Genomic DNA, 26,888 nt, shown 5'->3' with positions numbered 1-26,888 from the left:
TACTATTTAATATCTTTCCTTTATTTCTACATACATTAGAATTATACCTGAAAACTCTCCAGTTTGTCTTGGCCTTCTGTGTTATATATTGGAGTACTCAAAGTAAGAATGTCATTTTATGTCACATAGTGGCTGGAGTGATGTGTTACCTGTTGTGTTGTACTGTACACCCTGGAAGTACTCTGGGCAAGGTCTGGCCACCAGTTGCCCAGCTGCTGTATGAGGCCAACATGTCCCAATCATATCAGTGGAGACATTGCAGGCAATACCTGTAGAGAAGCAATAGTACAGTAGTTACAACCATTGAAAATGCTAAAAACAAACAAACAAACAAACAAACAAACAAACAAACAAACCACATATATTTCTGCAACTGATATAAAACAGCTGTGGATAATGGCAGTTTAGAGCCAGATTATTTAGTAAAATAGTTATATCTAAGAAAGGATGCTCCCTCACGGATATAATGCTCCAAAGTAGTTCCTGAAAGTTCAGTTATTAATGTAACTTACAGTTCTGGGTTGCACTAGATACAGCTACTGACTGTGAACCCCAAAGCTACACATAGCCCACCCCAACCATGCCTGCATGGCATACATAGCCAGATTAAGGGGGGGATGCAGGGCATATTGTACCCCGGGCCCCTCTCTGTCAAGGGGCCCCCCAACCAGAGCACATTGACATCACTTCCTCTCCCTCTTGTGCAGCAGCAGAACCAGGCTGCCAGAATGTGAGCAGGACAGTATGCATTGCAGGCAGAGACACAGGTGTATCAGGTTTCATGAGATATCAAAGGAGCTTCCTGACCAGAGGAAAGATAGAGAGCTGTAAGTGATCCCAGCTTCTCCTCCTCCTGCCTGGGTTTCAGGGTTCTGTGTAACCTGTTATCTAATGAGAGCGTTCACGTATACAGAGAGACACAGTGCATCTTCCTGAGTCCACTCCCAATGTGTTAGTAGTACAGATGCTTCTGCTATTGCATTTTTACAAGATAAATTATAGATTTTACTTTTCTATGTGTATTTTAAGGTCGTTTAATTTGTCTTTATTCCATTAACGGAAAACATTATAAAATAGTTGCTCTCTATTAGGTGGCATTATGAACAGTACCCTGGCCTTATTATACTATTCGTTTAAATCTAATATACCCCATTGGTTTATATTTAATATACACAATCTATACTTCCCACCATGACCAATACCGGGAGGGACAAAATGCTCTCTACCTGGACTTCCCTCTTAATTTTGGATTGTAATAATTTTTGTTGTAATACCTTTTTTTTTTATCAATGAAATAGTTCAACATCTGCGATGCCAATCATATATTAAAAGGGAAGAGAGGTAGAGAGCATTTTGTCCCTCCAAGAATGGGTCATGTTGAGGGGTATGCACAATCTAATATACTGTACACCCTCCCCCTCCACCAGGGCCCCCCTGTCTTAAGTGCCCCAGGCCCCCCAAGGCTTAATCCGGCCCTGATTGCATACTTACTTACTTTCTGGTAAGTGGAGGTGTGGGGTATCACACAGCCAAGTGCGAGGAATGGCTCTTGATATCATGACCCCACCCCTGGTATACACTGCAGCAATTACTGGAATTGTAAAGCAGGATACGGGTCATGATGATGACGTGAGGGGGTTTCGGAAGGGTAAGTACGTATGCTTTGATGTTCAGTACCTGCTAGGATCCTTTTGATAGTGGAACAGTTTCAGGCTTCTGTTTCAAAGATTTTAGTCCCCAAATATCAGCTAGCATGACACAAAGTAAACAACATTTTGAGTTTTCAGGGACACTTGGCGGCTGCTACATCTAAGCACATCATAGTTGGTGCTGTGGGAAATATATTGCAGCTATAACCCTCAACATGACACGATCACTATACACAGTTCCAATATAATTTTATTGTATTTTCAGGTCCCTTCAATAAATAGAAGCAAATAAAATAAGAACAGCCAAAGGGGAATTACATCCACCATTCAGAAGTAGTCAAGACTGGACTGGAAATAAAAAGCATCTCTAGATAACAAAGCAGACTGGAAACCATTTGTGCACATTTACCGAGCAGAACTTTACAGTACTTTTCATTTATGGGTGACTCTCAGTAGTGCCTGAGATTTGGCATTGTAGACAGACAGAGGTGTATTGTGAATTTAGCAACAGATTCGTAAGTCAGACCCAATTACATTTGAAGTGCGTACAAGGGCCTGATTCAGATGCGGTTGTAACTTTGATGTCACAAATGAGGTAGACTTTGCATGCATCCTGGTAACAGTACACATGTGACCTTTTCTGGGGCGTGTCACAATGTGCAACTGTGATCTCGTATGCATAAAAAATTTCACCAGCATCACAGCTCCCGCGACCATGGAGGCACTCAGTGTTCCTTGTATCTGCGTCGTAGTTGCGACGGAGTATGCAGATGCTGAGAATGTTGTGAGGATTTTGGTAGGCGTGTCTGTTTACTTATGAGCAACTGCTACACTTGCATTGCCTCGCAGTTCCATCACTAAAATGGATTGCTGCTACGTCGGCATTGCAACCGTATCTGAATCAGGCCTTAAATGCGGATATTCGCTCATATGCTGAGTTGTACACACCTATGCAGCTGCCCTGCCCCTGTCCGTACATTTGGGCAAATAGCTGTGAACATACACTGTCATCAGTGCGCACTTGTAGCAACCCTAATAGCACCATAACTCCCAACTTTTGGTCACCACAAACCGGAACCGTTGTGCACCGTTGTGCACCATGATCCGGAAACGAGGCGTGACCTTGGATGGGAGGGACGTGGTCTCAGGTGAGTGGGTGTGTACGCCCCTGAGCAGCTGGGCAGCCCCCAACACAGCAACGTGCACTATACAGATGCTGTGTGCGTGAACACGGCATCTATTCAGAGATCACTTGCTGCTTTGCAGAGCAGAGCAGTGGGTGATCAAAGGCTCACCAGCCTCCCACCCCACTGCATCCTGCGGGTGGGATAGCAGGACAATGTCTGAATAGTGGGACCATGCTGCTGGAATCGGGACATTAACAGGAACCAGAGCAATTCCAGCAAGATATTCACAAGATCTAATGCAGCATTAGTTTAAAGGCTAAACCATCCTGGTTTTGCCTTTAAACTAATTACTATATTAGATCCAATGACTATCTTGCCAGAATGGGGCTGGCTCCTGTTAATCGCGGACAATAATATTTTGTTACATTTTGGGGTGTAGTGGGCTGTCTAGAGACATTTACAGAACTACCAGTTGACTCGCTGTTTGCATGTGGTGACTGACAGGGCTGCAGGCCTCCATAACTGTCCACTAGTAGCTCCAAGTAGCTGTTGTGTACGCACCTAGGTAAGCCACGTCGACCCGTGGACTAAACTTAGTGGAGGGGGCTACAAACACTTTTTGTGGACATAGTTACTAAAGTCAGTTGACCCCCCCTATAGTACACGAAGACTGCATCGGTATAGGTGGCAGAGACCGTCAATATGGCAAGCGTTTACTGCAACTGCGGTGACACAGCAGGGCATTGTGGCCAATCACTGCATCCTCTCTCTCTCTATACAGTCATATCAGTTTTCCGGCTCCATTCATACCAAGAATTGGAGGATGAGAGAGTGGATCTGCACCCACACAATTGCTAGTCCACTATAATATAGTCCCACGCTGATGTCCCCTTAGAAGAACTTGATGCCAAATCCGGAAAATCCACTTGAAGCTCTCCTATAATTACATAGTCAACTCCAGTGGACAGTTATTCTGTGCCACCTGCAATTGAATTTTCAAGACCAGGGGCAGGATGTAATGAAGTCCGAGTTCAGCGGCCGTGCCGCATGCTGCCTGAACTTGGATTTTTTTTAAAGGGGTAGTCATGTACAAGCCATGGTTTAGCCGATCCCAGCCCAAATTTGGTTTTGCTAGTCACATAAGAGCATACGTGTCACGGCTACGATTGTTTGTGATTTCGGACTAGGTTGAGCTGCTAGGTGTTGGCTCGGGACCTTAGGACGGAATTATGCTGGCTTAATATAGGATCTACTCATTCATAGATGTGGAAATTTGGCACAGTTGGAACATCTGACTGGATTCTGTATCAGGTGAATTCAGTTGGTGATGTGGTGCCAGCTATATGGGAAACTGGAACACTGGGGTGATGAATTACCAGTCCATTAGAATAGCTGGGAAGTTCATAACACTGAGGGTTCACAATCACTGAGATGAGATTAACCAGTGAGTCTGGAAATGCTGCAATCGATTGCAGGAGCAGTTTTACAGGAATGCTGGATAGGCTGTACTAGCGAATTGGGTAATGCTGCAATGGATTGCAGGAGCAGTTTTAGAGAAACGCTGGGATAGGCTGTACCAGCGAATTGGAAATGCTGCAATGGAGTTGCAGGGCAGCTATTCAGGAACGCTGGGATAGACTGTACCAGCAAATTGGAAGTGCTGCAATGATGAACTGAGCAGTCCTCCAGGATCACTGGGATTAGCTGTACCGGTGAATCTGGATATGCTGCAATGATGACCTGAGCAGCCCTTCAGGATAGCTGGGATTGGCTGTACCGGTGAATCTGGATATGCTGCAATGATGAACTGAGCAGCCCTTCAGGATCACTGGGATTAGCTGTACCGGTGAATCTGGATATGCTGCAATGATGACCTGAGCAGCCCTTCAGGTTCACTAGGATTGGCTGTACCAGTGGATCTGGATATGCTGCGATGCTGATCAGCTGAACTGGATAGCTCTGGAAGCCAGAGAGTGCTGGAGATGGAAACTGCACTAGTTTTGAATTCAACAGGAGAGTCTGGAGCTCACAATGGGTTGATAGACAACAAATCACTGGCGATTTGCCTGTGCTGGAATTCAGGATTTATACACCTGGCTTGCTGCTGATTGGCGGTGATAATCACATGACTGTGAAATGGTTCCTGATTGGACTCTGGGCAGCCAGCTGATCATGGCTCCGTCCATGACTTGTTTTGGAGGGAACTGCCAGCATGGAGTGAGCAGTGGAGACTGAATATGGACGCCAGGCCTAGGAGCAATGGTAATGGAGACACAGCGCAGCATTAGAGAGCGGAGCATGCCAGATGGACCAGTGGATGACGAAGCAGGTAAGAGAGAGTGCGACTGGTGAGCACTGAATACCTCCGTTTTGGGACAGCGTGCTAGAAGATGATGTCAGGGAGTTGCCATCAACGGACATGTTGTGGAGGACATCATTATCATTATATTTGGTTATATGTTTGCTGCAAGAGTTCCATCAACTGCACTTTGCCGACATTGCCTGCAGTTCCATTTAAACAGCGCTTCACGGTTATGTCATCCAATTATACCCATTCCAGTGGAGATGTAATTTGCTTGTATGATTTGGAATCGCTTATACAATGGTACACTCCTATCAGATTATGTGGAGTGTTAACTATCACAGGATCCATACAGGTAATGGACTTGTGTGCAACTCTGCATTTGCCCCCTTAAATTAACACTGGAAAAAATTCTAAAAGTAGCCTCATACATGTCGAATAATCTGTAGGGTGGGTCTGCACAAAAGGAGGTAGAGTAGTAACACCATAAACCCTTCCAACCAACGGTGGTAACCTACGCCACTGCATAATGGTACAGTATATGTGCATGCATATCGCACTGAGGCAGACTGCGGACTGCGGTGGATGTGATGGGGCTGAGGAAGGTGATGGGTTTAGGGACTGAGGAAGGTGATGGAGCTGGGGCCTGAGGAGGTTTTGGGGCTGGGAAAGGTGATGGGGGTTGGCGGCTGAGTAAGTTTCTGGAGCAGAGATTCACAAACACGGTCCTCAAGGCACCCCAACGGTACTGGTTTTAAATGTATCCATGCTTGGCCACACGTGACTTAATTAGCACCTTTATCAGTTTGAGTTAACCATCTGTGCTGAGCCATGGATATACCTAAAACCTGGACTGTTGAGGTGCCTTGAGGACCGCATTTGGGAACCTCTGTGCTGGGAGCTTAGGATGGTGATGGGGTTGGGGACTGAGGATGGTGATAAGACTGTGGCTGAGGATGGTGATGGGGCTGAGGAAGGTTAAGGGGCTGTGGCTGAGGATGGTGATAGGGGCTGAGGATGGTGATAGGGACTGAGGATGGTAATGGGGCTGGAAGCTGAGGATGGTGATAGGGGCTGTGGCTAAGGATGGTGATAAGACTGTGGCTGAGGATGGTGATGGGGCTGAGGAAGGTTAAGGGGCTGTGGCTGAGGATGGTGATAGGGGCTGAGGATGGTGATAGGGGCTGAGGATGGTGATGGGGCTGAGGATGGTGATGAGGCTGAAGATGGTGATGGGGCTGTCGGCTGAAGAAGGTGATGGGGCTAATGCTGAGGATGGTGTAATGGCTGAGTATGGTTATGGAGCTGAGGAAGGGGCCAAGGGCTGAGGAAGATGATGGGGTTGAGGAAGATGATGGGGCTGAGAAAGGTGATGGGGTTGTGGTGGAGGATGTTGATGGGGCAGTAGCTGAGGAATGTGATGGGGGCTGTGGCTGGCTGAGGATTGTGATGAGGCTGTGGCTGAGGAAGGTGATGGGACTAGGGGCTATGGAAGTGATGAGGCTGGGGGCTGATGAGGCGATGGAGCTTGGAAAGGTGCTGGGGGCTTAGGAAAGTGCTGGGGGCTTAGGAAGGTGATGGGGTTTGGGGCTGAGGATGGTAATGGGGCTGGTAGGTGAGGATGGTAATAGGGGCTGTGGCAAAGGACAGTGATGGTGCTGAGGAAGGTGATGGGGATGTGGCTGAGGATGGTGATAGGTGCTGAGGCTGAGGATGGTGATAGGGCTGAGGAAGGGGCTGTAAGCTGAGGAAGGTAATGCGGCTATGGCTGAGGATGGTGATAGAAGCTGTGACTTGTGATGGTGATAAGGCTGAGGATGGTGATGGAGCTGAGGAAGGGGCTGGGGGCTGAGGAAGATGATGGGGCTGAGGAAGGTGATGGGGCTGTGGCTGAGGATGTTGATGGGGGCTGTAGCTGAGGAAGGTGATGGAGGCTGTGGCTGAGGAAGGTGATGGGCCGAATACAGTGTTGAGGGGCTTAGGCAGGTGATGAGATGCAGAGGTGATAAGGGTTGAGGACAGCGAGGGAGGGAATGGGACCAAGTTCCAACCCACTGGCCTGGTCTGGACTCTCTGGAGGAAGGCACTCATTGATCTGGACTTTCTGTATCGACTGGAGGCTGGTCTGTTGCAATTAGAAGCAGCAAAAGCAGCTATATGTGACTGCCCAGCACGTGAGGTCTTCTGTAAGGGGCTGGGGGAATCAATGTTTTTTTCTTTCTTTTTATGGCTGCGGTGGCAATGACTCAATGTGTTATTTTATTTTTTACTGTGTGAGCAATAATTGAATCTAGGTGTCTCATTTTTTGAGGAGGCCAATGTGTGTGTTCTTTTTCCTGTGAGGGCCAGTGTGTGTGTGATATTTTTCCCTTTTGGAAACAATGTGTGTGTTTTTTTCCCTATGGGGGACATTGTGTGTGTTTTCTATGTAGGGGCTTTTGTGTGTTTTTCCCCCCCATGGGAACCAATGCTTATGTATATGTGTATGGGGGCATGTGGGGGGGAGGGTCAAATTACTGCCTTGCCCTGGTGTCGAGAATCTTAGTTTTGGCCCTGCCCTAGGCACAACAGTATCGGCTACCCTTGCCATACAATTTTATTATTGTCATTGTTTGAATATAAACCCACATTTTGACAATTAGTAATTTACTACAATATAACCTAATATTAAAACAAGCCATGCGCTATGACATTTCATTTTTTTTATTATATATACATATGTTCTCTTATGTCCTAGAGCATACTGGGGTTCCATTTAGTACCATGGGGTATAGACGGGTCCACTAGGAGCCATGGCCACTTAAACATATTTGATAGTGTGGGCTGGCTCCTCCCTCTATGCCCCTCCTACCAGACTCAGTTTAGAAACTGTGCCCTGAGGAGCCGGTCACACTTATGGAAGCTCCTGAGTTTTCTGCATTTAATTTTCTGTTTGTTATTTTCAGCCAGGTCTGGATGACACCAGCCTGTCTGCTTCATGGGACTTAGGGGAAGGGGAATGGCCCAAGCTCTTGAAGGGTTAATGGTCCCGTTCCCCACTGACAGGACACTAGCTCCTGAGGGAACTATTCGCATGCCCCACCACGGCGAGAGTACATTCCCGCAGCACGCCGCCACCTCTAACAGAGCCAGAAGAAAGAAGAGTGGTGAGTACTAAGCTGGCATCCTGGTTAGCTGGTTGCCGGCCATTATGGCGGCATGAGGGTACGGAGATGCAGGGCTTCTCGCCGGGGCGGATTGCGTCTCCAGACTCAGTACACAACTGCATCTCAGTACACTGTACACAGTACCCACACTGGCAAACAAAGCCTTAAAACAGACCTGGCTCCATTTTAAGCACAAATTTACCTCAGCCAGTATAAAAAAAAGCGGGAAGACCACGCGCCATTGAAGGGGCGGGGCTTCACTATGAGAGGATCCAGCAGCTCCCAGCGCCATTTTCTCTCTGCAGTGGACACAGACGCTGACTGACAGGGACGTGCAGCTCCTCCGGTGTGACTCTAGATTACCTCAGTGGTACCAGGGGGTCATAGTAAGGGGGGAGCGATTATTAGTGTACTAAGTCCCCAATCTGGGTACTTAGTCTACGACCCGGCTAAGCTTGGCATTAGCAATAAGGGCGCTGTGTGCTGGCTCCAAACTCTGTGTCTCCCTGGAAGGGCTCTTTCTGGGTTAATTGTGCTTTTAACCTTTCCTGTGTGTGTGTACTGTCACATTTACAATATGTCAGGCAAAGTGTGTTTTCATGTACAGCAGAGTGTTTCGCTTCCCCAGGGAGCTCACTACTATGTACTCAGTGTAGTGCACCTTCTCAGGCTAGCGGGGCTGAACCAGCGTGGCTGGATTCCATTAATGGAATGATTTCCAATATATCTAATAAATTGTCCTGCCTTGAGAAAGAGGTGCAATACTTAAGACAGACTGTGAATGAGATTATGAATAGAGACTCGGTCCCCAAACAAGTCTCAGTCCCCTACCATTTGTTCATAAAAAGAAACTCTGGCCCATATCCTGCAGTCTGACTCTGACGCTGAGGGGTCAGACATGGAGGAGGGGGAGGTAGATTCAAAAGGGGGGGACGCTGCTCTGTCACAGGCAATAGAGGCTCTTATAGAAGCTATCAGAGATGTTCTGCAAATTCCTGATAAAGTGGCAGAGGAAGGGGAGGAATCTTATTTTAATGTAAAAAATAAATCCTCAGTCACTTTTCCTTTGTCAAAGGAATTGAATACCCTGTTTGAAGAACCATGGGTTAATACTGATAAGAAATTTCAAATCCCTAAAAGGTTACTGTCATCTTTTCTTTTTCCTCCTGAGGAGAGAAAAAAAATGGGAAAGTCCACCGATAGTGGATGCATCAGTGTCCAGGTTGTCTCGGATAGCATGTGCTTGGATTACTAAAGCCATTGCTATATGGTCAGGTAACCTAATTGAGGGGATGGATTCCTTATCTAGGGGGGAGATTGTTTACTCCTGCAACAAATACAGCACTCTGTGAACTTTATGGTGGAGGCCATAAAAGTTTGCTTAATGCACACACCACGGCTATGGCAGTGTCAGTACGCAGGGGCTTATGGTTACGCCAGTAGACTGCGGACGCGGACTCCAGGAAGGACGTGGAAGGCCTACCCTTCACAGGAGAGGCCTTATTTGGAGATGAACTAGACAAATGGATCTCCAAAGCTACTGCGGGTAAGTCCACATATCTTCCTTCTGCAGCTACCCCAACCAGGAAGACCTACTCAGGACCTACTCTACTGTCCTTTCGGACTGCCAAGTTTAAGGGCAAAGCCAGAGGATCTTCTACAGCCAACAGAGGCGCTAGAGGTAAACCATGCAAACCAGCAACTGCCAGTTCTCAGGAACAGAGCTCCAGCTCTGCTTCCTCAAAGCCTTCAGCATGATGGTGGACTGTGATGCCTGAAAGACTGGCAGATGGGAGCCCAACTAAAAAAATTTAGTCACATCTGGACGACATCATGCCAGGATCCCTGGGTCATAGATCTTATTTCCCAGGGTTACAGACTGGAGTTTCAGGAACTCCCACCTCACAGATTCTTCAAATCAGGCTTACCAGTTTCACATGAGGCAAGTATAACCTTACAGGAGGCCATTCAAAGACTGGTACAAACGCAGGTCATTGTTCCACTTCCACCTCATCTCCAGAACAAGGGATATTATGCCAACTTTTTTGTGGTACCGAAACCGGACGGTTTGGTAAGGCCAATTCTAAATCTAAAATCATTGAACCCGTACTTACGAGTGTTCAAATTCAAGATGGAGTTTCTGAGAGCGGTGATCTCATGTCTGGAGGAGGGGGAATTCCTTTTGTCTCTGGATATCAAGGATGTGTACCTTCACATTCCAATCTGGCCACCTCACCAGGCTTATCTAAGGTTTGCACTGCAGGACTGTCACTACCAGTTCCAGGCCCTACCTTCTGGTCTCTCCATGGCACCGAGGATGTTCACCAAGGTGATGGCAGAGATGATGTTTCTCCTTCGCAAGCAGGGAGTGAACATTATTTCAGGACGATCTTCTGATAAAGGCTCCGTCCAGGGAGAGGTTGTTAAATAGCATTGGCCTCACAACCAAACTACTCCTGGATCACGGCTGGATTCTAAATCTTCCAAAATCTCACTTTAAGCCAAATCGGAGGCTCCCATTTCTGGGGATGATACTGGACACACAGTCGCAGAAAGTTTTTCTTCCGTTGGAAAAGGAATCGGTAATCCAGTTGATGGTTCGGGATGTCCTGAAGCCAACCCGGATATTGGTGCACCTATGCATTAGCCTTGTGGGAAAAATGGTGGCCTCTTATGAGGCTCTTCAATACGGAAGGTTTCATGCACGACCCTTCCAGCTCGATCTGTTGGACAAATGGTCCGGATCACATCTTCACATGCACCAGAAGATCCGTCTGTCGCCAAAGGCCAGGATCTTCCTTCTGTGGTGGCTACAGACTTCTCACCTGCTCGAGGGCCGACGGTTCGGGATTCAAAATTGGATTCTGCTAACCACGGACGCAAGCCTCAGAGGTTGGGGAGCAGTCACCCAGGGGGTGCAGTTTCAAGGAAGATGGTCAAGTCAGGAAGTCGTCCTTCCAATCAACATTCTGGATCTCAGAGCTATATACAATGCCCTTCTGCAGGCCTCATATCTGCTTCACAATCGAGCCATTCAGGTCCAGTCGGACAATGTGACGGCAGTGACGTACATAATCCGACAGGGTGGAATGAAAAGCAGAGCAGCAATGTCGGAGGTGTCAAGAATTCTCCTCTGGGCAGAAAAACGTGCTGCGGCATTGTCGGCGGTCATCATTCCGGGAGTAGACAACTGGGACGCAGACTTCCTCAGCAGACATGACCTGTACCCGGGGGAGTGGGGCCTGCACCGGAGGTGTTCAGGTGCTTGACAAATTGATGGGGATGTCCACAGATCGACATGATGCCCTCTCATCTCAACAAGAAGTTCAAGCGGTATTGTTCCAGGTTGAGAGACCCACAGGCAGTGGCAGTGGACGCTCTGACAACTCCATGGGTCTATCAGATGGTTTCCTCCACTTCCTCTGATCCCAAGAATTCTGAAAAGAATAAAAAGGGAAAAGGTTCAAGCAATTCTCATTACTCTGGACTGGCCAAGGAGTGTGACGTCACGCAGCCACCGTGGCCTGCACCACCAAAGGTCCGGGCACGCCTGTATTGCCCGGACCCCGCACCCCTAAACGTCGGCTAAATGCCGCCGGCCCGCCCTCTTCCACCCAGCGACCGCCTCTGCCTAGCGATCGCAGGGCTGATGGGCCCTACACATTAGGCTATATGCCGCCGAGGCGACCCAGCGGCAGGGGGTGAGTGACGGGGATGAGTGAAGTTTCTTCACTCTCCCCGTCACCCGTCCCCATAGCAATGCATGCTGATATGGACGAGATTGTCCATACTGGCTTGCATGTATAAGCGACACGGCACCAACAATGAACGAGCGCAGGGCCGCGCATCATTCATCGTTGGTGCCTACACACTGAAAGATATGAACGATATTTTGTTCATTAAAGAACAAGATCGTTCATATCTTTCAGTGATATCGCCTAATGTGTAGGGCCTATGAGACAGCTGTCGGCTGTCTGGCACCGGCGCATGCGTAGTTCACACCTGATTGGCTGCATTGCGAAAACGCACAGCAGTGATCAGGTTTGAATTAGGCCCCTTGTACGGTTGCATTGCTACACTAATCTCAAGATGCTTTTAATTCTGCAATGGTAGCACCAGTGTCACATCTTGAGAAAAAGGGTTTTTTTGCACGACTTTGACATCAGATGCAAACAGTAACTTTTAGCCTGGTTTATGTAAGGAGTTGTGGGTTAACATTGTTAGTGGTAAATGCTTGTCACTATAGCTAATGCACACACAGTAAAGTACTTTAATGAGGTATGATAGATCCAAGTCACATTTACCAGATACAGTAGAATTAAATAAACTCATATACAAACGAAAAGCATTAAGTTAATGTATATGCAAAATCTCCATTGTCTTTGTAAAGTGGTCTGTGTGCAAATCACCTAAGGATTCTGGAGAGGTGAACAAGTCTGTTTTCACTAGCTGCACTCATGCTGAACAGTGGCTGCAGAGGCACTTGTATAACAAACAGGGCCGCCGACAGCTCTGGCGGGCCCCGGTACTGGGTGGGGATGGTGCCAATGGGGGAGATGTGGCCAGATCCCCTCCTTAGAGTAGCACAGGAAGTATCGGTGTCAGATCCAGTGGGCTGCAGCGGCAGCTTAGGCAGCATGAGGTGGGGTGGTGGGGGAGGTGTGTGATTGCTTCTCCCCACATATCACACAAGGAGAGAAAGGACTGACTATTGCTGCAACTGCCTCTCCCCAGCCCAGCACACAGCAGCATGTCCCGTATGCTGGGCAAGGGAGAGAGGCTGCTGCAGTCCTCTCTCTCCCTGCCCGAAGTGCCTCTCTCTGCAATGGGGGGTCAGCAGAGGTGTATCTAGGGGACCGGGCACCCCTGGCAAAGTAAGGGACTGGCGCCCCCCCCCCCATATTTGAAATAGGCAAGGTGTATGGGAAAAAAAGGTGCATGATCTTGTGGGAAAGGGGCATGACCACACCATAGTACTCCCAACTCAAATTACATTACACAGTAGTACCCCTTATACACATTGTCACACCATAGTGCCCCTTACACATCATGCCCACACAGTAATCCTTGTCCCACTGTGGAGAAATCAGCAGTGCCTTGCCAAGGAGGGGCGCTGCCCAGCAATGTTTCCTGCAGTCAGGGGGTATAATCAAATATTAATGGCAGTGAAAAGGTATCTTTGCGCACTACCTAGTAGTGGCGATGTAGTGATATATTAAGAATAGCATTCTAGTAGTTTATTTTGAGTTTCTTCACTGTGGTGCCGAAAACCGGTGCCAGCTCTTGGCTGCTGTGCGAACCACCAGCCCAGACGCTGCCACTACTAAGTGATTCCACTCCCTGGCCAAGGGTGGCACCACCAGGCAGCGTCCCCTCCTCAGCCAGTGCACCTGGTGAGTGCCATCCTGGCCAATGGGTAGATAACCTCCTGTCCCCAGCACATAGCTGTAGTCCCCACCCCCTCCCAGCACATAGATGTAGTCCCCATCCTGCTCCCAGCACATAGACATAGTCTCCATCCCGCTCCCAGCACATAGCCATACTCTCCATCCTGCTCCCAGCACATAGCCGTAGTCTCCATCCCGCTCATAGCCGTAGTCCCGCTCCTCCTCCCAGCACATAGCCGTAGTGTCCATCCTGCTCCCAGCACATAGCCATACTCTCCATCCCGCTCCCAGCACATAGCCGTAGTGTCCATCCTGCTTCCAGCACATAGCCGTAGTCTCCATCCCGCTCCCAGCACGTAGCTATATTCTCCATCCCGCTCCCAGCACATAGCCGTAGTCTCCATCCCGCTCCCAGCACATAGCCGTAGTGTCCATCCTGCTCCCAGCACATAGCCGTAGTCCCCCTCCTCCTCCCAGCACATAGCCGTAATCTCCATTCCCCTCCCAGCACATAGCCTCCATCTTCCTCCCAGCACATAGCCATAGCCTCCATCTTCCTCCCAGCACATATCCATTGTCTCCCCCCTCCCTGCACATAGCCAAGGTCTCCCCCCTCCCTCCCAGCACAGTCTCCCCCCTCCTTGCATATGGTCCTCTCCTCTCCCAGCACAGAGTCTCCCCCCTACCTGCATATAGTCCTCTCCCCTCCCAGTACATAGTCTCCCCTCTCCCTGCATATAGTCCTCTCCCCTCCCCGTACATAGTCTCCCCTCTCCCTGCATATAGTCCTCTCCCCTCCCAGCACATAGTCTCCCCCCTCCCTGCATATAGTCCTCTCCCCTCCCCGTACATAGTCTCCCCTCTCCCTGCATATAGTCCTCTCCCCTCCCAGCACATAGTCTCCCCCCTCCCTGCATATAGTCCTCTCCCCTCCCAGCACATAGTCTCCCCCCTCCCTGCATATTTTCCTCTCCCCTCCCAGTACATAGTCTCCCCCCTCCCTGCATATAGTCCTCTCCCCTCCCAGCACATAGTCTCCCCCCTCCCTGCATATAGTCCTCTCCCCTCCCAGCACATAGTCTCCCCCCTCCCTGCATATTTCTCTAACGTCCTAAGTGGATGCTGGGGACTCCGTAAGGACCATGGGGAATAGCGGCTCCGCAGGAGACTGGGCACATCTAAAGAAAGCTTTAGGACTATCTGGTGTGCACTGGCTCCTCCCCCTATGACCCTCCTCCAAGCCTCAGTTAGATCTTTGTGCCCGAACGAGAAGGGTGCACACTAGGGGCTCTCCTGAGCTTCTTAGTGAAAGTTTTAGTTTAGGTTTTTTATTTTCAGTGAGACCTGCTGGCAACAGGCTCACTGCATCGAGGGACTAAGGGGAGAAGAAGCGAACTCACCTGCGTGCAGAGTGGATTGGGCTTCTTAGGCTACTGGACATTAGCTCCAGAGGGACGATCACAGGCCCAGCCTGGATGGGTCCCAGAGCCGCGCCGCCGGCCCCCTTACAGAGCCAGAAGGCAGAAGAGGTCCGGAAAATCGGCGGCAGAAGACGTCCTGTCTTCAACAAGGTAGCGCACAGCACTACAGCTGTGCGCCATTGCTCTCAGCACACTTCACACTCCGGTCACTGAGGGTGCAGGGCGCTGGGGGGGGGGGGGGCGCCCTGAGACGCAATAAAAAACACCTTGGATGGCAAAAAATGCATCACATATAGCTCCTGGGCTATATGGATGCATTTAACCCCTGCCAGAATACATAGAAAAACGGGAGATAAGGCCGCCGATAAGGGGGCGGAGCCTATCTCCTCAGTACACTGGCGCCATTTTCCCTCACAGCTCCGTTGGAGGGAAGCTCCCTGTCTCTCCCCTGCAGTCACTACACTACAGAAAGGGTTAAAAAAGAGAGGGGGGGCACTAATTACGCGCAGTATTAAAGATACAGCAGCTATAAGGGGAAAAACACTTATATAAGGTTATCCCTGTATATATATAGCGCTCTGGTGTGTGCTGGCAAACTCTCCCTCTGTCTCCCCAAAGGGCTAGTGGGGTCCTGTCCTCTATCAGAGCATTCCCTGTGTGTGTGCTATATGTCGGTACGTTTGTGTCGACATGTATGAGGAGAAAAATGATGTGGAGACGGAGCAGATTGCCTGTAATAGTGATGTCACCCCCTAGGGGGTCGACACCTGAGTGGATGAACTGTTGGAAGGAATTACGTGACAGTGTCAGCTCTGTATAAAAGACAGTGGTTGACATGAGACAGCCGGCTACTCAGCTTGGGCCTGTCCAGACGTCTCATAGGCCGTCAGGGGCTCTAAAGCGCCCGTTACCTCAGATGGCAGATATAGACGCCGACACGGATACTGACTCCAGTGTCGACGGTGAAGAGACAAATGTGACTTCCAGTAGGGCCACACGTTACATGATTGAGGCAATGAAAAATGTTTTACACATTTCTGATAATACGAGTACCACCAAAAAGGGGTATTATGTTCGGTGAGGAAAAACTACCTGTAGTTTTCCTGAATCTGAGAAATTAAATGAGGTGTGTGATGATGCGTGGTTTTCCCCCGATAACAACTGATAATTTCTAAAATGTTATTGCATTATATCCTTTCCCGCCAGAGGTTAGGGTGCGTTGGGAAACACCCCCTAGGGTGGATAAAGCGCTCACACGCTTGTAAGGGCTCTACCCTCTCCTGAGATGGCCGCCCTTAAGGATCCTGCTGATAGAAAGCAGGAGGGTATCCTAAAATGTATTTACACACATACTGGTGTTATACTGCGACCAGCAATCGCCTCAGCCTGGATGTGCAGTGCTGGGTTGGCGTGGTCGGATTCCCTGACTAAAAATATTGATACCCTAGATAGGGACAGTATATTTTTGCCTATAGAGCATTTAAAAGATGCATTTATATATATGCGTGATGCACAGCGGAATATTTGCCGACTGGCATCAAGTCTAAGTGCGTTGTCCATTTCTACCAGTAGAAGGTTATGGACACGTCAGTGGTCAGGTGATGCGTATTCCAAACGGCATTTGGAAGTATTGCCTTATTAAAGGGAGGAGTTATTTGGGGTCGGTCTTTCAGACCTGGTGGCCACGGCAACAGCTGGGAAATCCACGTTTGTACCCCAGGTCGCCTCTCAACATGAGAAGACGCCGTATTATCAGGCGCAGTCTTTTCGTGGACAAGCGGGCAAAAGGTTCCTCATTTCTGCCCCGTGACAGAGGGAGAGGAAAAAGGCTGCAGAAATCATCCAGTTCCCAGGAACAGAAACCCTCTCCCGCCTCTGCCAAGCCCTCAGTATGACGCTGGGGCTTTACAAGCAGAATCAGGCACGGTGGGGGGCCCGTCTCAATTAATTTCAGCGCGCAGTGGGCTCACTCACAAGTAGACCCCTGGATCCTTCAGGTGATATCTCAGGGGTACAAATTAGAATTCGAGACGTCTCCCCCTCGCCGTTTCCTAAAGTCGGCTTTACCGATGTCTCCTTCTGACAGGGAGACAGTTTTGGAAGCCATTCACAAGCTGTATTCCCAGCAGGTGATAATCAAGGTACCCCTCCTGCAACAGGGAACGGGGTATTATTCCACACTGTTGTGGTACCGAAGCCGGACGGCTCGGTGAGACCGATTCTAAATCTAAAATCTTTGAACACTTACATACAGAGGTTCAAATTCAAGATTGAGTCACTCAGAGCAGTGATTGCGAACCTGGAAGAAGGGGACTACATGATGTCTCGGGACATCAAGAATGCTTACCTTCATGTCAAAATTTACCCTTCTCATCAAGGGTACCTCAGGTTTATGGTACAGAACTGTCACTATCAGTTCAGACGCTGCCGTATGGATGGTCCACGGCACCCCGGGTCTTTACCAAGGTAATGGCCGAAATGATGATATTCCTTCGAAGGAAGGGAATTTTAGTTATCCCTTACTTGGACGATTCCCTGATAAGGGTAAGATCCAGGGAACAGTTGGAGGTCGGTGTAGCACTATCTCAGGTAGTGTTGCGGCAGCACGATTGGATTCTCAATATTCCAAAATCGCAGCTGGTTCCGACGACTTGTCTTCTGTTCCTAGGGATGATCCTGGACACAGTCCAGAAAAAGGTGTTTCTCCCGGAGGAGAAAGCCAGGGAGTTATCCGAGCTAGTCAGGAACCTCCTAAAACCGAGCCAAGTCTCAGTGCATCAATGCACAAGGGTTCTGGGTAAAATGGTGGCTTCCTACGAAGCAATCCCATTCGGCAGATTCCACGCAAGAACTTTCCAGTGGGACCTGCTGGACAAATGGTCCGGGTCGCATCTTCAGATGCATCAGCGGATAACCCTGTCACCAAGGACAAGGGTGTCCCTCCTGTGGTGGTTGCAGAGTGCTCATCTTCTAGAGGGCCGCAGATTCGGCATTCAGGACTGGGTCCTGGTGACCACGGATGCCAGCCTGCGAGGCTGGGGAGCAGTCACACAGGGAAGGAATATCCAGGGCTTATGGTCATGCCTGGAGACATCACTTCACATAAATATCCTGAAGCTAAGGGCCATTTACAATGCTCTAAGCTTAGCAAGACCTCTGCTTCAAGGTCAGCCGGTGTTGATCCAGTCGGACAACATCACGGCAGTCACCCACGTAAACAGACAGGGTGGCACAAGAAGCAGGAGGGCAATGGCAGAAGCTGCAAGGATTCTTCGCTGGGCGGAAAATCATGTGATAGCACTGTCAGCAGTATTCATTCCGGGAGTGGACAACTGGGAAGCAGACTTCCTCAGCACGACCTCCACCCGGGAGAGTGGGGACTTCACCCAGAAGTCTTCCACATGATTATAAACCGTTGGGAAAAACTCGACAGGTATTGCGCCAGGTCAAGGGACCCTCAGGCAATAGCTGTAGACGCTCTGGTAACACCGTGGGTGTACCAGTCAGTGTATGTGTTCCCTCCTCTGCCTCTCATACCCAAGGTACTGAGATTGATAAGATGGAGAGGAGTAAGCACTATATTCGTGGCTCCGGATTGGCCAAGAAGGACTTGGTAACCGGAACTTCAAGAGATGCTCACGGAGGATCCGTGGCCTCTACCTCTAAGAAGGGACCTGCTCCAGCAAGGACCCTGTCTGTTCCAAGACTTACCGCGGCTGCGTTTGACGGCATGGCGGTTGAACGCCGGATCCTGAAAAAAGGCATTCCGGATGAAGTCATCCCTATCCTGATCAAAGCCAGGAAGGATGTAACCGCAAAACATTATCACCGCATTTGGCGAAAATATGTTGCGTGGTGCGAGGCCAGTAAGGCCCGACGGAGGAAATTCAACTGGGTCGATTCCTACATTTCCTGCAAACAGGAGTGTCTATGGGCCTGAAATTGGGGTCCATCAAGGTTCAAATTTCGGCCCTGTCAATTTTCTTCCAAAAAGAACTAGCTTCAGTCCCTGAAGTTCAGACGTTTGTAAAAGGGGTACTGCATATACAGCCTCCTTTTGTGCCTCCAGTGGCACTTTGGGATCTCAATGTAGTTTTTGGGTTCCAAAAGTCACATTGGTTTGAACCACTTAAATCTGTGGAGTTAAAATATCTCACATGGAAAGTGGTCATGCTGTTGGCCCTGGCCTGGGCCAGGCGCGTGTCAGAATTGGCGGCTTTGTCCTGTAAAAGCCCTTATCTGATTTTCCATTCGGACAGGGCGGAATTGAGGACTCGTCCTCAGTTTCTCCCTAAGGTGGTTTCAGCGTTTCACCTGAACCAACCTATTGTGGTGCCTGCGGCTACTAGGGACTTGGAGGATTCCAAGTTGCTAGATGTTGTCAGGGCCCTGAAAATATATGTTTCCAGGACGGCTGGAGTCAGGAAAACTGACTCGCTGTTTATCCTGTATGCACCCAACAAGCTGGGTGCTCCTGCTTCTAAGCAGACTATTGCTCGTTGGATTTGTAGTACAATTCAGCTTGCACATTCTGTGGCAGGCCTGCCACAGCCAAAAATCTGTAAATGCCCACTCCACAAGGAAGGTGGGCTCATCTTGGGCGGCTGCCCGAGGGGTCTCGGCTTTACAACTTTGCCGAGCAGCTACTTGGTCAGGAGCAAATACGTTTGTAAAATTCTACAAAATTGATATCCTGGCTGAGGAGGACCTGGAGTTCTCTCATTGGTGCTGCAGAGTCATCCGCACACTCTCCCGCCCGTTTGAGAGCTTTGGTATAATCCCCATGGTCCTTACGGAGTCCCCAGCATCCACTTAGGACGTTAGAGAAAATAAGAATTTACTTACCGATAATTCTATTTCTCGTAGTCCGTAGTGGATGCTGGGCGCCCATCCCAAGTGCGGATTGTCTGCAATACTGGTACATAGTTATTGTTACCAAAAAATCGGGTTATTGCTGTAGTGAGCCATCTTTTCTAGAGGCTCCTCTGTTATCATGCTGTTAACTGGGTTCAGATCACAAGTTGTACGGTGTGATTGGTGTGGCTGGTATGAGTCTTACCCGGGATTCAAAATCCTTCCTTATTGTGTACGCTCGTCCGGGCACAGTATCCTAACTGAGGCTTGGAGGAGGGTCATAGGGGGAGGAGCCAGTGCACACCAGATAGTCCTAAAGCTTTCTTTAGATGTGCCCAGTCTCCTGCGGTGCCGCTATTCCCCATGGTCCTTACGGAGTCCCCAGCATCCACTACGGACTACGAGAAATAGAATTATCGGTAAGTAAATTCTTATTTTTCCTCTCCCCTCCCAGTACATAGTCTCCCCTCTCCCTGCATATAATCCTCTCCACTCCCAGCACATAGTACCCCCCCCCCCCTGCATATAGTCCTTCGCCCTCCCTGCATATAGTCCTCCCCTCTCAAAGCACATATCAATTAATATGTTGCAGTACCTAATGTCATGAGCTGGGCATTGCCTGGGCTGGAGGATTGCACAGTAGGCAGCAGTGGCGGATTTAGGGGGGGGGGGCACCAAGGCACGTGCCCCCCCTGTCATTTTTAGTTGATTTGTGTATTTTTATTTTATTTTGTGCGCACGCCGCAGCCCGCAGCTCTCGCGGTGGCTTGGGGGCGAGGGGCTGCGGGGGCGCCACTGATTTAGTGCAGACTGACATGCGGACGAGCGTCCGCATGTCAGTCTGCGGTCTCGTTTCCTCCCCTGCTGTTAGGAGGGACACGGAGGGCACAGTGCACGCCTCCCTGTGTCCCTCCTGGGTCTCCGGCGGCCGCGGGTCTCATAAAGGAAGTGCCGTTCGTGAGCACTTCCTTTATTAGAGTGACCCGCGGCTGCCGGAGACCCAGGAGGGACACAGGGAGGCGTGCACTGTGCCCTCCGTGTCCCTCCTAACAGCAGGGGAGCGGGGGGAGCAGCGGCGGAGGAAGCGGGGGGGGGACGCACTGAGGGGGCATATCTGGCACTGGGGGGGAATATCTGGCACTGGGGGCATATTTGGCAGGGAGGGGGGGGGAGAATATCTTGCACTGGGGACATATATGGCACTGGGGGGAATATCTGGCACTGGGGGCATATATGGCACTGGGGGGGGGATATCTGGCACTGGGGGCATATGTGGCACTGGGGGGGGGGAATATCTGGCACTGGGGGCATATGTGGCACTGGGGGGGTGGGAATATCTGGCACTGGGGGCATATGTGGCACTGGGGGGGGAATATCTGGCACTGGGGGCATATGTGGCACTGGGGGGGGGGATATCTGGCACTGGGGGCATATGTGGCACTGGGGGGGGGATATCTGGCACTGGGGGCATATGTGGCACTGGGGGGGGAATATCTGGCACTGGGGGCATATGTGGCACTGGGGGGGAATATCTTGCACTGGGGCATATGTGGCACTGGGGGCATATATAGCACTGGGGGGGGATATCTGGCACTGGGGGCATATGTGGCACTGTCGGGGAATATCTGGCACTGGGGGCATATGTGGCACTGGGGGGGTATATGTGTACCTGGCACATGGGGGGGGCTATATTTGGCACTGGGGGCATGTGAGTACCTGGCACCGTGGGGGAATATCTGGCACTGGGGACATATGTGGCACTGGGAGCACAGCCCTAGCAACAAGGACTACCTCCTAGCAACGAGCATGACACCCAGTGCATGAAACCCCTGGCAACGAGCATGACACCCAGTGCATGAAACCCCTGGCAACGAGCATGACACCCAGTGCATGAAACCCCTGGCAACGAGCATGACACCCTGAGCATGAAAACCCCTGGCACCGTGCATGGAACCAAGAGCATGAAACCCCTGGCAACGAGCATGACACCCAGTGCATGAAACCCCTGACAACGAGCAGGTATTTGAAAAGTAATTAGAAGCCTTACTGTAGGACTTAATGTGTAATGGGCATTACGGTGTGTGGCATAATGTATCACGGACATTGCTGTGTGTGTCATAATGTGTCACAGGCATTACGGTGTATGGTATACTATATCGCTGGCATTGTGATATGTGGTATAATGTCTCAGGGTCATTGCAGTGTGTGGCATAATGTATCACGGACATTGCGGTGTGTGTCATAATGTGTCAGGCATTACGGTGTGTGGTATACTATATCACGGGCATTGTGGTATGTGGTATAATGTCTCAGGGTCATTGCAGTGTGGCATAATATATAACGGCATTGCGGTGTGTGGCATAGGGTATAACGGGCATTGCGGTATGTGTCACAGGCATTACGGTGTATGGTATACTATATCACGGGCATTGTGGTATAATGTCTCAAGGTCATTGCAGTGTGTGGCATAATGTGTCACAGACATTGTATGTGCTATAATGTATCAGGGGCAGTGCAGTGTGTAGCATAATGTATAACGGGCATTGCAATTCCTGTCATAATGTGTCACAGGCATTATAGTGTGTGGCATAATGTGTCGGGGGCATTACGGTGTGTGGCATAATGTGTCGGGGGCATTACGGTGTGTGCATACTGTGTCATGTGCATTATTGTGTGTGGCATAATGTCTAAGGGCCATTGCAGTATGTGGCATAATGTATACTGGGCATTACTATAAGGAGGAAAAATGACAAATAATGTAAGGGGCATGAATCAGGATTATTTTTCTTTCCTGTGGTGGCCAACGTCTGGGCGTGCAGGTTGCAAAACTGGGGTATAAGGTAGTCTTTTCCTGCAATACCACGCCCATTCAAACGAAGCCACGCCCATTCCAACGAAGCCACCCCCCTTATGGTGCCCCCCCTGTAATTTTTTTCTGGATCCGCCCCTGGTAGGCAGGAACACCACACTTCTGCACCGCACCACACTTTGTGAAGAAAGTGAAAGTTAACTACAGCTCCCAGCAACCCTTGCTGCCAGGAGCTCCCGGCAGCAAGGGCTGCTGGGAACTGTAGTTTACTTTCACGTTCTTCACTAGTGCATTGCGGTGTGTGGAACACACGCGCCTGTTCCTGCCTACTGTGAGATCTTCCAGCCCAGGCGATGCCACTACTAAGTGATTCCACTCATTGGTCGAGAGTGGCACTACCGGGCGGCGCCCCCTCCTCGGCTGGCGCCCCTGGCGAGTGCCATCCTGGCCAATGGGTAGATACACCCCTGGGGGTCAGTGGTACCTGGGCCCCCGCCAGCCTCACCAACAGGCCTGGGTTTACATTACCCGCTCGCCCCCTCTCGGCGCCACTGATAACGAACATTTCCTGCATTTGAAATGGATGGCAATGATGAAACTTCCTCCATCCACATACAGCAGGCATGTCCAAACTGCGGCCCTCCAGCTGTTGAGAAACTACACATCTCAGCATGCCCTGACACAGCTTTAGCATTCTCTGACAGCAAAACTGTGTCAGGGCATGCTGGGATATGTAGTTTCACAACAGCTGGAGGGCCGCAGTTTGGACATGCCTGACATACAGCATACATCTACAACCTGGCCCTTTAAAAAAATCAAATGTGAATTAGATTTTTTGCTTGTGGACTAGTTGCGAATAGTGCAAATTGTGCCAAAAATACCACACAATATAACATTCACTTTAGATGTCTCTTGTAGGGCATTTTATAACAAGTGATTCTACTTCCACAACAAAGAATGACATTTTGAGCAGGTGCTTTGTCATATGCCACCTAAATCCAGCACTGATTTGACACTTAGGTCCAGCTCTGCAGTAATGGGAAAAATATAATAATGGTGACAGCAGATATACTGTAATTCATCTCCATTCACTTTCTTCACATCTTATGACTCACCTGTAATGTTAAAATTATTCTGGAGATTTTCACACTGGTCCTGGATAGGGGTTAGAGCAAGACAGACCCCTGCCGTGATGACCTTTAAGAGAAAACAGAAGATATGCTGTGACAATGGTTGACAATATATGACATTGCATTTAGCTCATAAAACAATTTTCAGTTTAGATGTCCTTTGGCTCACTAGAAGCTGTGGAACTACATGTCCCAGGGAAAATTAACAGGTAACGTTGAGGACTTCTGTGACACCGCCTTGTGGTCTTAAGGGGTACTTTTTGACAATATTCCTCTATGAAGTACATGGGTGATGTGAACCAGCAGCATTTCTAGAGAGGAAGGGACCCGTGTGCAGACACCGTGTGTGGGCCCCCTCCTCTCCTGTAGCCATCACCGCCGTTATTAGCGCTCTCAGCACTGAGACTCTAGCACAGTGTCAGAGTCTACAACGCATGCACAGGACTCCAAAAAAATGGCCGCCGCACCATTTTTCAGAGTTCTGCGCATGCGCTGTAGACTCTGGCACTGTGCCAGAGTCTCTAGTGCTAAGTGCGCTAGCAGCGGCGGTGATGGCTACAGGAGAGGGGGGGGGGCCCACACACAGTCACCGATGTAAGCCGGAAAGGTGAATATAGAAGACATGGGTGCAGTGTGGGCCCCCACTGGACCCAGGGGCCCGTGTGCACCGCACACATTGCACTCATAATAGATACGCCACTGATGGGAACACATGAAATTGAAATTCTTTTGCAACTCTTCACATTGTTACAGTATGCTGGCAATCGCTATATTGTCTCTTAGCACATTCATACAGTATTCTGTCTAACTAGGTTGCATCCACATTGTGTTTAATGTCACAGTGCAATCTGTTCCAGGACTTTATGACAGTGAGTGGTTAGGTGGCCTGTTCTGTGGGCTCGAAATCACCATTGCATTACATAGATGTGACATGCATCTCTCTGCCTCTATTAAGCCTCATTTGTTGCTGTAATTAGGCTCAGACAGGGACAGCAGAATGTCTGCGTCCTTGTAATCATTTAAATCAGCGGAGGAAATGCATGGACAGCAACCTCTAAGCAGCACATGCAGTGCTGGCAAAGCCCACATGCCACATAGAAGAGCTATAAACCCAGCCAGCGAACACATGACCATTGTTCCATCTTCTCAGCCGTCTGTTTCATTTATTTGGTGGATTACGGACAAACATAGGTTGTAATGATCTCAGGGGAAGCGTATGGCCCTCTGCCAGGCTTCAAACATCAGATGATCTATAGAACTCTAATGAAGCAGATGTCACCCTGTCAGGTTTTAAACAGTAGCCAGGATATGGATATGATATATTACATGGGCAGTAGAGCGGAGAACTGTCCCCATACAAGATAGTGGTGTCAACGAAGAAAAACAATGCTTACTTTTCAGAAATTAAAATACTTTAGTCTGATGTGACATAAGTACGGCACACTACACAAATGGCCAGAATCCTCATACATTGTCTCTGCTAATTGTGTCTATTACAGGGAAAAATATATGCTGGGCCCAGCTCTGTGCAGGCTATGAGAAAATGTAGGGAAACTCTGTGCCAGCTCCCTGTCATTTATTCAGGATCCGTCATCAATAAATGTTCTAACTAAATGACCACACCCCAATAAGGTCATGCTCACTGTGTGTGTTGAGACATGATTAGCATGCACAAATGAAACGTAAGGCAGGTACACACTGGAGCGATGGCATTCGTTATGACAATGGAACGAATGCCCTTGAGCCCATATTCTGTGTACACATGAGTTTAATAGACGGAAAGATCATGTTCCATCCTTCATAAGCATAAACAAGGTCGCTAGCGACATCGCTAGGATTGATGTGCAGCACATCAAACCTGGCAACCATTGTTAGCGACCATAGGAGCGCGCAATAACTGATACACACTGGGCGATGTAGGCAATTTGTCATTACAAAATGGCAATTCAGCCTGACATCACTCTAGTGTGTACCCAGCTTTAGGTGGGCTCTGGGAAAAGATCTAGGGATTATTATGCAGAGAAAAAAAAGAATGGCAATCTACCATACTTGCATCATTTGTAGGACTCACCTACAGGAAATTCAAGTCATTGTGGCCCTGTGTCCACTTCCGGCTGTTGGAGGGGCCTGGCGGGGGCCCGTGTCCCCCTCCCCCTAACCTGCAATGGCACTACGGGCAGAGAGAATGAGACTGCTGCTGCAGCAGCCTCTCTCCCGAGCCAGCACACTCTTCTGTGTGCTGGGCTGGGTAGAGAGCCTGCTGCAGCAGCAGCCAGTCCTGTAACTGTAGCATTGACTGTAGCATTAACCCCAAGTGCTTTGTGACTACACAGCTTGGCCTGATGTCGTCACTCAGGGCCTGATGTTTGTATTTTTTGTGCAACTTACATCAGTGGTCTGTATTTTAGCTCTGGTGAGTTTGAACACTTTTTTAAAGTTAATTATGGAATGCACACTATTCTATTTATAATAGGATTTTAATACCTACTGGTAAATCCTTTTCTCTGAGTCTGTAGAGGATGCTGGGGACACTTCATAGACCATGGGGTATAGACGGGATCCGCAGAAGACATGGGCACACTCTAAAACTTTTACTGGGTGTGAACTGGCTCCTCCCTCTATGCCCCTCCTCCAGACCTCAGTTATAGGAACTGTGCCCAGGGAGACGGACATTTCGAGGAAAAGGATTTTTATTATTTTTAAAAACTAAGGGTGAGATACACACCAGCTCACACCACAAACACGCCGTACAACATGGCATTTGCAAGTAAACCCAGTCAACAGCATGAACAAGAAACCAGCAACAGGCTGATTTATAACTAAACACAACCATTGTGTAACACAACCAAAACCTACAACCACTACTGCAGATAGAGTCCGCACAGGGACGGGCGCCCAGCATCCTCTACGGACTAAGAGAAAAGGATTTACCGGTAGGTATTAAAATCCTATTTTCTCATACATCATAGAGGATGCTGGGGACACTTCATAGACCATGGGGATTATACCAAAGCTTCAGATCGGGCGGGAGAGTGCCGATGACTCTGCAGCACCGATTGACCA

General features: G+C 49.3%; 1 protein-coding gene across 2 annotated transcripts in view; it reads right to left on the bottom strand.

Annotated features, from left to right (window-relative positions):
- Positions 1-26,888, bottom strand: part of CRHR1 (corticotropin releasing hormone receptor 1) — a 526,098-nt gene that overhangs the window by 176,115 nt on the left and 323,095 nt on the right. For both annotated transcript variants that reach the window (XM_063963514.1, XM_063963515.1), the window contains 2 exons: positions 23,811-23,892; positions 150-269 (listed from right to left, as the gene is read on the bottom strand). In XM_063963514.1, the coding sequence (XP_063819584.1) occupies positions 150-269; positions 23,811-23,892 (202 nt within the window). The remainder of the gene's footprint in view (positions 1-149; positions 270-23,810; positions 23,893-26,888) is intronic.

This window comes from Pseudophryne corroboree, chromosome 3 (genome assembly GCF_028390025.1).
Source record: "Pseudophryne corroboree isolate aPseCor3 chromosome 3, aPseCor3.hap2, whole genome shotgun sequence".
Taxonomy (NCBI): domain Eukaryota; kingdom Metazoa; phylum Chordata; class Amphibia; order Anura; family Myobatrachidae; genus Pseudophryne; species Pseudophryne corroboree.
Note: the sequence above shows the minus strand (reverse complement) of the source record. Positions and strands in the feature narration are given on the sequence as shown.